This window comes from Hevea brasiliensis, chromosome 9, assembly GCF_030052815.1.
Source record: "Hevea brasiliensis isolate MT/VB/25A 57/8 chromosome 9, ASM3005281v1, whole genome shotgun sequence".
In the NCBI taxonomy this organism is placed as follows: domain Eukaryota; kingdom Viridiplantae; phylum Streptophyta; class Magnoliopsida; order Malpighiales; family Euphorbiaceae; genus Hevea; species Hevea brasiliensis.
The window spans coordinates 4,496,249-4,509,911 of record NC_079501.1 but is presented as its reverse complement, the minus strand read 5'-3'; the positions used below and the strand labels follow the sequence as shown (position 1 = coordinate 4,509,911).

General features: G+C 31.7%; 1 protein-coding gene across 1 annotated transcript; it reads left to right on the top strand.

The window, feature by feature from the left end:
• Positions 1-8,156: 8,156 nt before the first annotated feature.
• LOC110672776 (protein IQ-DOMAIN 17) lies at positions 8,157-11,207 on the top strand. Its single transcript, XM_021835650.2, has 5 exons — positions 8,157-8,873; positions 8,973-9,245; positions 9,470-9,715; positions 9,882-10,019; positions 10,109-11,207. Exons 1-5 carry the CDS (start codon positions 8,745-8,747, stop codon positions 10,931-10,933), a joined length of 1,611 nt encoding a protein of 536 aa, XP_021691342.2. The 5' UTR covers positions 8,157-8,744; the 3' UTR covers positions 10,934-11,207.
• Positions 11,208-13,663: the final 2,456 nt, after the last annotated feature.

Sequence of the window (13,663 nt, the reverse complement as noted above, 5' to 3'; positions counted from 1 at the left end):
GATGGGGTGGCATTATCAACCATTATCTTTTCTTAATCAAGATGTCTACCATTTTTCAATTTGTAATCTAGAAACCATTATCTTTTCAATCTGTGGGGTTATTTCTGTGATAATATCCCTCTAACTTCATGTAATAATTCTACCTTTTTAATTCCTCCAAGATGATGATCGATCAAGAGAGTCACGTATGTAATTATTCTTGAGGTTGCCACATGGTTTGTCGGTTTGTCTTGAGGAGCTGAGAGGCAGTGGCTATGGCTCATTGGTGATTGGTCCATGCAATGCCAAAATAGGAAAAGTTGGTGGGACTTGGGTTTGGCTAAATACGACTACCCACAGAAAGAGAGAGTTTTCTTGCTTATTTTAAACATATTTATTTACTAATTAGCAAATTTTCAATTACAATAAAAACGATCGAGGATTTTGTATCAGTATTTTTCACGAGGGAAAATGGAAAGTAAAAGATATGCCTATCGTGCGTTCATTTCATGACTTTCTAGCTAGCTAGGGCTTTAGGCCTTCTCTTGTTTTTTAATAGCCTTTAAATTATCTTTTGCATGGGAATCAACTGTTTGTTCTTCTATAAACATATATATATATATATATATATATATATCTCGTCACAGGTTTAAGGTTTGAGCAAATATGTCAAAACATTTTGCTGTAGTTTTTGTTTCTTTTGCTTTAGCTCCTTCTTTATTAAATATGTCAATATATTTTGCTGTAGCTTTTGTTTCTTGAGCTTTAGCTCCTTCTTTATCAAAAAAAAAAAAAAAAAAAAAAAATGTCGACAACAGAAATTGGTTTCTATTTGTGATAATCTTCATCAGTCATGCACTCATGCTAGAAGCTGAAATCAACATATAGCTAAATTTGAGTAACTGAAATTCATTATCATACTATGAGATAAAGAATTGTAGATAGAATCACCTTGAATTCTTATTTCTTAGCTATGCTTATTAAGAGATAATTACCCTAATTAATTAAGGTCATATAATGGTAAGATATTAGTTAGTTGAATGAACTTTAAATCAGTTCTTGGAATATGGTGAAATACATAGCGATGGGTCTAAGGGATAAAGATGAGAAAAGGAACACCAAGCGAAAGAGACCAAGCAGCGCGATTCTAGGCAACTCAACAACCACTGATACGAAAAAAGCTGAACGGCTTTAGGCTTTAACTACGTACTTTTCCATGTAAAAATCTAAGGAAAAAAAAAAATTCCGACAAAGACCAACTTATGACGTACTATCTTACTTGCCTTTATGTCTCTCAGTCTCATCCTATCACGTCTCTCGCCAGTCGCCTCCTCCTCCTACCTTCCTCTTTCTTTTTCACCTTCCATTTCGCTTTCTGTTCGCAATTTGCTAAAAAAAAAACATTTCTCATTAAACAAAGGTTTCACTAATTTTTTTTTTTTTTATCAGAAGACTAGTGATGTTCTTGAAGCAATTGGGTAAAGATTAGTTATTAAAAATTTATCTATTTTTTATTGTTATAAGATTTTAATTTTTATTATTATAAAATTTATCATAAATCATTGAAATTTAATTACATTTTATTATAATAAAAAGGAACAATTAAAACAATTTAATTGTTTCTTGACCAGTATCTTTAGAAAATTCCTTAAACAAAAATTATTGTCCATTCATTTAGAAAATTAATTATCGATGGATTAATTATATTTAACTCCATCGATTATTATGTCTTTCTTTATCTTTAAACGAAAGATGAAAAAATTTTCAATTATCCAACTACACCATGAGAAAATTATCAACATTTTTTTAAGAAGGAAATTATATTGACATCAAATGAAAATGGTATTCATATATTGTAATATAATATGGGCATTTAGAAACGATGTTGGTTATGAACTTGTTAGTCTGAAGAAATTAAATAAAGTTAAAATTTCATTAGTTTATATAACTTATATGAATCCATAAATTATATCCACCAATAATTTATGCTAAATACACGATTGAATCGCTCAACTAAGTTACTTTTTTCCATAGTAAAATGAATAATTTCATTAATTATAATCATTTTGCAATGATGAAGTAATGAAGGTAACATTTAAACTCAAATAAATAGCACAAAATAAGAATCAAGCCAAGTTTTTTTAATTATTTTTTTAATGAAATTTAAACTCAAACTTTTATAACTTTATAATTTTAATATTATTGAACTAATATTCATTGATTGAATCAAACCAAATTTAATTATACAATTCCTCATAATAAGCTAGAGTACTAAAATACTAAATCATAGTTAATATATCGTTTCAAATAATAATATTCAAATTAAATAACAAGTTGTAATGACTTTAAAATGCAAGTTGAATTTAAGAATTATGATGTATCAACTAAATTTGGATTTATTATATGGGAGTAGCATTAGTATTTCTAGATCATATTGTATGGACTTTTATGCCCATAATTTCTAAGACTTCTGACCATATTAAAGTGAGTTAATTAATTAATTAATTAATGAAACTAAAGAAATTAAAAAAAGGGTAAAGCTATTCTTTGGAAGTTAAGAATGCTAGCATTCACAATCCTATTAGAGTGAAAACAAAAATTAACTGGATGTAAAAACAGTCTCATTCAGCTGCTTACGTAAAAAAAAGATTAAAACATTGGGTAAGCAAAGTTCTTTTGGGTTTTTTTAACAAAGGGGTGGAATAAAAAAAAATACTAAAAAAAGTGGGTTTGAATTTAATTATGAAAAAAGGGTGAATTATTCTGAGATGAAAATATAAAGGTGGGACGCTAATTATAATAACGTTTTGAGATTCCGTACACTATTATAAATAGCGTACGAGTTTTAAAAATTAAAAAAAAAAACTAGACGCTATTTATAATAATTATAATAACATTTTGAAATTTCATACGTTATTATAAATAGCGTACAAGTTTTAAAAATTAAAAGAAAAGCTGGACGTTATTTATAGTATTGTTCAACTTTCATTTTAATTTTTTAATTATTTTATTTTATATTTTAAATAAAATATAAATATTATTTTAATAAATATTATTTTAATAATTAATATTATATATTATAATATTTTTATTATAAAACTTTTTTAAATTTAAAATCAAAATAAATAAAAATTAAAATATAAATATTATTTTAATAAAAATATTATAATAATTAATATCATATATTATAATATTTTTTATTATAATAAATTATTTTTTAATTTAAAAAAATTTTAATTAAATAAAAAAATTAAAATATAAAATGAAAGTTATAAAATATTATTTTTCTTTTAATTTTTTAATTATTTTACTTATAATAACGTCTAATTTTTTTAAAATTTTTAATTATTTTATTTTAATAAATTTTTATATTTTAATTTTAATTTTTTTTATTTTAAATTAAAAAATAATTTTTTATAATAAAAATATTATAATATATAATATTAATTATTATAATATTATTTATTAAAATAATATTTATATTTCATTTAAAATATAAAATAAAATAATTAAAAAATTAAAATAAAATTGGACGCTACTATAAATAGTGTCTAGCTTTCTTTCTAATTTTTAAAATTTATACGTTATTTATAATAATATCTGGACCCTCAAAACGCTATTATAATTAGCGTCATACTCTCGTACCTTCTACTTTAATGTAATTCACCTTCTTTTTTGTAATTAAATTTAAATTCCCCCTTTTTGAATATTTTTTTTTAATTCCACCCTTTTGATAAAAAAAACCTGTTCTTTTGCGTGAAACATGCTTAGATCCCAGAAGCCTAATTAATCAATTCTTAATTGCTCTCCGTTGACACTTTTCACACCAAGCCAAACCCAAGGAGGACAAAAACTTGCTACTGGACAAAATATACGTACATGATTCAGCCCACTTTAGACTTTTGTTTCCAACCACAAATACTATATATACTTTTGTTTCCAACCGCAAGCGCTATATGTACTAACTGATATTAACATAATTTATCATCTATTCAAAACTTACATTAATTTTCTCTATTTCATTTTTCAATCTCAAAACTTCTCAAAGCAGTCTATAATAAACCAAATTTACATAAGTTTTTCGGAGCAATAATTGGTGAAGCACGCACATACTGAAAGCCTTTTCTGTTTAATAACTCTTATTATAAAATTAATAAATCTGAAAATGGGTAGACATAAAACTTTACTTTTAATGATGGAGAAAAATCAGGCAAATTAACTATTTTTTTTTATTGCAAGATTGATACTAAAAAATTAATTAGATTATATAAATATGAAGAATAATATTGTTTATGTAACCTTAACATACATTATGCAAGATACCAAATGGGAAATATAGGTTTGATTTCTAATGGATTAATGAATTAATTAGGTGAATTGACAATATGACCCCTGACATCAAGGATAACCAAACAAGATTACCAAATGGAAGACAGAGTTGAGCATCTGATTAAATGTCATATTCTATGAAAAAATGTTCTTAGTCAACACTGTAAATGACCTTTGCCCTACCAAAAGCCTGTAGGGTGATAATATAGAATGGGACAGTTTTGCGATTTAATTCATACAATTTGCACGTTATAATATATAACTAAGCATCAAGTAGCTAATCAATTAGCATTCCCCAGTGGATCAGATCATTAATTCTTTAAAGCAAAACTTGTAATTAATTAAAAACGATTAATGATTTTGTCATGTATATGTCAATTACAAATTATTTTACGATAATCCGCATTCTCTTAATATTTTTTTCTTTAATTTTTAACAAATAATTAATCAGTATGTTAAATAAAAGATCTATATATATATATATATATATATATATATATATATTTGTTTGCTGAAAGTGAACATAAAGAGCTCAAAAAATTCTCCGCAGTGTCAATGATGACGTGAAATTAAACAATATAATGATCATTATTTAAAAGATTGTTTAAAGTCAATTCCCTGAACTCCTTTACAAGATTTTCTTGATTTAAATATATATTTTAAGTTTTAAGCCACATAAAAGATTCAAACAGTGAATGATCAGCAAGAACGCCAATCTAACGCATAAATTAAGAAGAGAACTTAATGGGGAAACAGTTAGGCTGCATCTGTGGGTGACTTCCACATATATATGCCTTTATCTTCTCCCTATCAAACTTTTTCACAGAGAGAACCTAAATTATCAACAAAATGAAAATAAACTGCATGTACATAAGACTAAAAAAAAAAAAAAGAAAAAAGTGAGAGGAGGTACTGATGTCGATGGACATATATAAAGGGTTATAGCCAACCAAATTAGAATAAATATATAGAAAAAGTAGATGGCCAGGTTTTGTGTGATTAATGGTGAACATTTGCAATAATTCATTAAAAAAAGGGTTTATAATCATGTAAATTTGTCAAAGTTTTCTTTTGGTTTGATATTTAGCTTTTTTATTCCTTAGAAGAAAGTCAACCCCTAATTATAGATTAGAAAGCTTATTCAAATCTATATGGGTACTAGACTGGAGAATAGAAGGAACCAACCTTTAGGTGAAGTAAGGCAATCATAAATCCAATTACACACCATGAATATCAAGAACAAGACCTCTAAGTCAAGATCAAGAAACCAGTGTCAACCATAATTCTTATTTGAAAATGCCGACAAAATTCTACTTGCAAACTTCACCTTCCTTAATGCTACGTATACATATCATTCATTTAATTTGTCTCACCAAACGTCACATAATATGATATAATAATATATTATTTAATGAATTGTTATAGATCTATGCATAATAATGAATAAAGATTACGTTGTAATATTTGATGGGATAATGGAGACGGGCAAAAAAAAAAAATCTAGCACTATAAAGAAGCATAATTTTTCACTCAACATTAATGATATTATGGTTAGTAAGAAAATTGAAGAGTTGTTAATTACTACTAATTAGCAAAGACGTTGAAGAGTTTTGATTCCTATGGAATATGGATCAGTTATTAATTACTTTCCTAAAGCTATTGATCATGATTGGGCCAAGTGAATGCATGATTAGAGCTAAAACATTGGCGATTTAATCAAGTTAGGTGAGGTGGGGTCGAACTATGTTGGCAAGATGTTACATCTGGATCGAAATTGGGGCACATACAATAATTCTAATTTGTAGATGAATTGGATGCTCATATATCTTTTTGAAAAACAAGGCCAAAGAATCAAATCTCAAGGGATATTTGATTTGATAAAAAGTTGGGAGAGACTAATCCCTTTCTTTTATAATAATAATAATAATAATAATTATTATTATTTTCTCTATAGCGCATTATCTTTTCATGGTCGAGACATTTATGCTCTTTTCGCTAGCCTCCACGCAACAAGAGAACATGAGGATTATTTGAAAGTGGAGACACCCTTTACCCTACTATCTCCATGTGATTTGCCATGATAATGTATTTTTTTAAAAATGTATTAACTGACTAATGACTTTTACCATCTAAATGTCCCCTGCATGCTTCTGATGGGAGAGCTTTCTGGGTTATTATAATTTTTTAGTTATATCATTCTTAATAACTTTAGGCTAAATCGATCCTTTATGTGTAGGTTTATTGTGGTGCCATTTTTTCTAGTTCTTTTAGGACAAGCTGCAATAAAAGTCTGAGGCCACACAAATGCAAAAGTCACGTAGTACTGCCAATACATCAACTCTAATTAGCTGGGTAGAGCTAAAGGCCTTCTGAAATTTTCTTTGTTTGTTTTTTTTTTTTTCTCTTGTTCTCACTCGAAAGTCAAGTGAATGGTTCCAAAATGGACAAGTACATCAATATGTTTCCCAACACAAATTGTTTCGCTAGTGGAGAGGAGATGTAAGGACATAATTAGCTATATAGGACTAAAAAAATATATAAAATTATCAACTGATTTGAAGTTTTCCATTGTTGTTTCACCAGCTAAGACGATTCCAGTTTTTTTGGAATTTGGCTAAGTGTTTCTCAATGGATACACGAAAGGGTGGACTTTATGAGAACTGCGTTTCTTTTGACTTTTCTTGATTTGCCGCTAATTGTTTTATGATTGTTCATTATTGCAGTGTCCCACCAAAGAAAGAGAAAGGGGCAAGGGCAGCCATTTTTTCTTTACCACAATTTTTTTCTCTTTAAAGCCAATATTTAAAATCAAACTTCACAGACTATCCCCTCCCCCTTTCCAATATAATCCTATCTCTCCTTTCAGATTTAGACTGGTTCTCTCACTTAGCAATCAAGATTCATTAAGTTAGCAATCTATATATTACTAATTCTCTCACTTAGCTTGCTAAGTTATAAGATGGGTGTAATAGGGTACGTCTGATGACCTGGAATGATATTCATATGCTAAGTTTTTGCTAGATAATTTTATTAATAAAGATTCTGATATAAAAAAATAATTAATATGATCAAATCTCAAGGAAAAGTGATACAAATGACTGGAAGCGGCCTTGGTTTTGTAAATTCTTGAGTTTTGACATTACACTGGCCATTAGCTATATTAGGACTCAAATCTGAAAATCTCTAAAATTCACAAACAAATATAATTTCAGCATCTTCTAATTTGATTTTATTTGAAAATTATTGACTGTTTCTCCAATTCATGTTTGGTTACCACTTACCAGACTACAAAATCAGGCTCTCAAGAAAGGCGGCCCAGGGTATATTGGGCTAATGTGTAATTCCAATGCCTACCACCTTTTGCAGGGATTTCTCCATCCATATTTGGAATTGTTACCCGAGGTTAGACCTCTTAACGGACCGATATGGGCCTGAAACTGGACCCAAGACACTTTGAACCAAAGAGTAAGTACATAGCCCACAAGGACCAAAGTCACGTACTTGATCAGGCTTCAAAAATGTCACGCTCGCCTCAAGGATATGGGCTCAGGCCTCATCTTCTTCCAGCTCGCAGATGTCGTCGGATCATCGCCACAAATGCTAAAGTTAATTAAAATATAATTTTTTTAATTTCACTTTTGTTTATTAATTAAAATTGAAATCAATTTCTAAAATAATGTATAATTGTCAAACTTAGACAAGATGCCATCAGAATCAAATAAATGGTTGATGTGAGCCAAATACAAAAAATTGAATCATTGTAGCAGTGGAAGAACCGAGGCCTACTATGGGTTCCCAATTTTATAACAGCAGAAGCATGGTCTGCTCTGCTGAGCTGATTGCTGAATGTATAAGACTCCCGTGGGCTATAATGCACCTGATCTGATGCTCTCTCGTTTTGGCGATAGCACGTGACTCCACACAAGGTGAAGCGAAATGAAAAAGTTGGCTGTGATTCCCCATTATGGCTGTTTTGGTCCCTGTGCACCCTCGCCCAACCCAAATTGCTTTCTGCTCTTTCTTTATGGTCATGGCTTCCAAGTTTCAACGTTCTGCTCGATCTCGCGTTCACGTTCTCTTTAATACTAAATTGTTTCTGTCTGAATTTTACAATTCAGAAAAAAAATATTGACTTACTATGCCCTGACGCAACCATTACCGTCCAAGAAAGGAATAAATAATCTCTTAGTTTTTGCCTTATAAGATTAAAGAAGATAGAATATCGCCTTGCAAACAATCTATTTTAGCTTTACTCTTCCACGTTACATTCTATTAATTAATCTTCTCTGAGACCGTGTCAGGCTGTCACAGTTAAGGACGTGGGGTGGGGGGCTAACTCTTCTATCCAAATGCAATCAACACCCTATCTTTCTTTGGTCTTTACCTCGCAGTTTCTGGCTTCTTGTAAATGCTGCTTGGTTTGAACTTATCCTTTGATGGGGAAGAACGGAGGTAGCTCATGGTTGACTGCTGTGAAAAGGGCTTTTAGATCTCCTTCTAAAGAGACTGATAAGAGGAATAGCAGAAGAAGAGAGGACCATGAACAAGAAGAAGATGAAGAAAAGGTTTTTGGCATCTCTATTCTCGGTTTTTGTTTCTTGATTTGTCTATGACTCTTATGTCAATTTCCTGTTTCTTTTTCTTTTTCTATGGGTTTTGTGCAGAAGAGAGACAAGAAAAGATGGATATTTAGGAAACCCGCGAATCAAGAAACGGTGACACAACAGACGCCTTCGAAGGAAGCAACTGATAAAGCTTCTGCTGGTGGTGGTAGGGCGGCACCGACGGACCATGCGTCTGTCGCGGCAGCTGAGACTGCGGTAGGCACTGCCCAGGCGGCGGTGGAATTGGAAGTAGCTCGGCTCACTAGGCCTTATTACGAGACCAGAGAACAATATGCAGCCATTGTTATCCAAACCGCTTTTAGAGGATACCTGGTAAGCTAATATTATACATGTATAGAATGTTGAGAGGTTTAAATTCCTACTTGAGTTCGATTGAAAGCATTAATTATTCAGCAGTCATAAAAGCTATTACGGTCTGGGATAGAGGATTAGTTAGATGTCTCAGATTTTAAATTTAGTTCGATTGTAAATGTTAAAGTAAATGAAGAATTACAAATAGCTGTGAGAAAAAAAATGGTGTGTGTCGGTGGTTGAAGGCAAGGAGGGCACTTCGTGCGCTTAAAGGGCTAGTGAAGTTGCAAGCTTTAGTAAGGGGACACAATGTGAGAAAACAAGCCAAGATGACACTGAGATGCATGCAAGCTCTGGTTCGAGTACAGGCTCGGGCGCTGGATCAACGCATGAGGCTTTCCCATGAAGGCAGCAGGAAGTCGACATTTAACGACACCAATAGCGTAATTGAATCGCGATATCTTCAAGACATTTCAGACAGAAAATCAATGGTAATTTTTTGAGGATTCTTTTTTCTTGTTCTTGACAACAGTAATAGTAGCAAAATTTATGTTTTCGAAAACAACAAGAAAACTGCGTAATGCTAAGCGAACTTAGCCTTTTTGTTTTCTGACTTTCAAAGCTAAAGGTTCTCATGGATTGTTCAATTTGTGACAGTCAAGAGAGGGAAGTATCACTGTTGATGATTGGGATGAACGGCCTCACACAATTGAGGAGGTTAAGGCCATGTTACAACACAGGAAAGATGCTGCAATCAAGCGTGAAAAGACCTTGCCGCATGCTTTCTCTCAGCAGGTTCATTTCTTGCACATCCTCTGCCTCCTCTGTTTTTGTTTATCGTCTTGTTGATCTTATTCAATTTTTTGCCATAACCCATTTCAAAGACATGGAGAACTGGTAGGAGCCCGTCAATAGGGAATGAAGATGAGCTCCAAGAAAGACCACAATGGCTTGACAGCTGGAAAGCTGCAAAGACACAGGATAGGAGCAGAGCCAGAGCTTCAACTGATCAAAGAGACCCCATCAAAACTGTAGAAATTGACACCTCACAGCCCTACTCATACTTATCTTCGAATTTTAGAAGAACCAATCAAAGCCAATATCACCAAAACCAACACCAAAGATCCAATTCACATTTGTTCGCTTCTCCGCTCCATAAAGCTCATCAAACTGCACCTCTCTACCACTCTCCCATTACACCCTCTCCATCAAAATCCAGGCCTGTTCAGGTCCGGTCAGCGAACCCGCGTTCTGCAAGAGAATATAGAAGCTACAATCCTTCTCAAACACCAAGCCTGAGGTCCAATTACTACTACACTGGCAATTTGCATCGACATGGAAGGGTTGGGGCCAGTGGTAGTAATGCTGGTAATGCTACCTTGCCTAATTACATGGCTGCAACCGAGTCTGCTAAGGCTAGAGTGAGATCCCAAAGTGCACCGAGGCAAAGGCCATCAACTCCAGAGAGAGACGGAGTTGGGTCGGCAAAGAAAAGGCTTTGTTTTCCTGCCCCAGATCTCTGTAGTGTAGGGATGGGCTATGGGGGTGGCTTTGGGCATGGCTTGAGGAGTCCAAGTTTTAAGAGTGCTAGTGGTGTACAATTTGGTGGGTTAGAACAACAATCTAACTATTCCTCTTTCTGTACGGACAGCATTGGCGGTGAGGTTTCACCTTCTTCAACCAGCGACCTCAGGAGGTGGTTGAGGTGATTCCATGAGCCCGCAGTAGTGAGTGCCATAATTCGAATCCTGAATTTTTAGGCTTCCACTTTATTTTAAGACTGTGACCCTACTGCTGGTCGTTGGATTGTAATGTCCAAACAATAGATAATTGAATTGAGTTTCTGGATAGCTAGTTTCGTATATAGTTTGAACATGGTATTCAAATCGAGTGTTTTTTTTGTTATTTTTTCACATATTCATCTGAAGTTGTAACTATGGGCGTGTGGCCTTTTTCTTTCAAGCAATTCTTCTTGACGATTTACATTTGAGTGCTGCTAATCGATTTCTAATGCTTTCGTCTCTTTTACTGCTAATAAGTTGGTTGCTAATGAGATTAAAAAAATATTAAAATGCGTGAGCGATCATTAGCCAAGAGAAGATCGTATCATATACTAAGCACTTTTTAACAATAGACAATCAACAGAAGCGTCATAGTGGACCCAAGAAACCATGATAATTGATATGAGAAGAAAGCCATATGTCTTGCTCACTCTCGCTTTATAAACGGCATCTCTGTACACCAGCTTTTGTAGTTGTAGGTTGGGCTTCCCGTTTTCTGAGTTGGTACATATCAAGCGACTTTAACTTTTAGCGGTTTCCCGACGTCAAAAGCTCAAAAGATCATGTGCAATGATGCATGGAAGCCTTATCCTCACAGAAACTCATAATCATCATGTAATTGATGCTGATATATATGGCTCCTCTTTCTACTGTATATTGGTGTGGTGGGAGGTGGGTACTAAAAGCAACTTTTGGTCATCTTTCAAAAAAGTGAAACGTGAAAGGAAAATTTTAGAATGTGAAATCCTGCAACTGGGTTTTGCCCACTTTTCATTGCCTTGTAAAGGGATTTGGTAAATGTATAATTTCTATCATTTTTTATCAATTCATCAAAGTCAACACCATAAAAGTTTAATGGTCCAGCCTGCAGAAGAGGTGAGAGGCAGGTTTAATGGTTTCTTAGACGGGCCGGTTCATTGGACAAATATGAAAAATGGGCTATTTAAGAATACTTTGCTCTTTCTGCTCACTCATATTCCTTTTTGGGGCTATTGAGATGCTAATTGTTGGGTAAAGGGCTGAGGGTTCGTTTCATTAGCATGTTGTGAGGACCTAAACATGACCACTTCTGCTTAGTTATAGCTAACGAGCTGAATTCAATAATAATTAATTTAAAATTCAAACGACTTATTTTTCATGGGCCCGAGGGATTTGGATCACAAAATGGGCCTACTTCACAATCATTGGCAGACTTTGAGTTTCTCGCATGGGCTTTCTACACTGTTTGATGATTTCGAATGGAATTAGGCCTCTTGTTGGCTCCAATGATCTATTCAAGCTTGTAATATTGGAAATGAATTGTGTAAGTTACGAATTATTTTGAAATTTATTTTATGACTAATTATATTATAAATTAATTCCAATTATTTAGAACTATCACGTAGGGTAAAAAAAGCTTTAAGTTGAATTCAATTTAATAAACGTATTTAGTTAATATTTTTTTTTATAAATAATATAAATATATAGAGATATTTTTTTCTGTTCACAAGTGTACCTCTTCATTCATACGTTATGAATATTAGAACAAATTTAAACTATTAAGTAATTAACATAATACTTAAAGAAAATAATGAAATTTAATAAAAAAAATTATTAAAATAGCGATTCTGATAGACATGTCAGTTGAATACATAATTAAAACAGATTATAATTAACAGTTTAATCAAATTAAAATAAGATTGATGCAAATCAAAATGGAATAAGAATTAATGGTTTAATTGAAATCAAAATAGGATTGATTAAACCTTTTTACAAACACATTAATCTAATATTAATTAAATTAGATTAGATTAAATATAATTGTTAAGATATAATATAAGAATGCAATATAAATAAAAATAAAATGAATGAGAAAGGAAACAAAAAAAAGGTACAATTTAAATTAAATACGATGAAGGAAGAAAGGTGAAGAAGAAAATATTAATAAATTTTATAATTTTAAGTATTTTTATAATATATAATATATATACTTTTTCATTAAAGAATTAAGATTATAAAATTTAAATTTTTAATATAAATAGAAATACTTTTAAAATTATATTAAAATTTTAATTTAGATTAATTATATTAGTTAATATATCTTAATTTAGATTAACCATCGGATAAAAATAAAATAAAATCAAGACACGACATCTGTAGGACATATGTGGAACCTGATCGATGTGGACAGGCGGATTTTCCAAGATTGCTTTTACACTTAGCCAAGTCAATGAGAGGAGATTGCAATTCGCAGCACTCACCTTAAACCTATTAAAATAATTAATTTTTTCTTTTTTAATTACATTCAAAATATTCAGTTTTTATTTTTTTATATATATTATATAGATATTTCATCCACTGGGATCAAGACTGATTCTCAAATCAGAGTGGAGTGAGATTAAGAGCTGTACTCTACTCATTAAGCACTTTTTATGGAAACGAATTGCTGCAACTTATTGGAAAATAAAAATACAGACATCTTCTGTGGCAGAGACTTGTCTAACCAACAAAAATCCAAAATTGACAGACATGGAAACAGATAGTAAATGTACACAATCACAATGCGTCCACTGACAAAAATTCTGAATTGAATGGCAATAGTACCTTGCAGAAGCCGGAAATGTTGCTTGTGATGGTTTCAATGGTAAAAATAAATAAATAAAAGAAAATGTGTTGGCT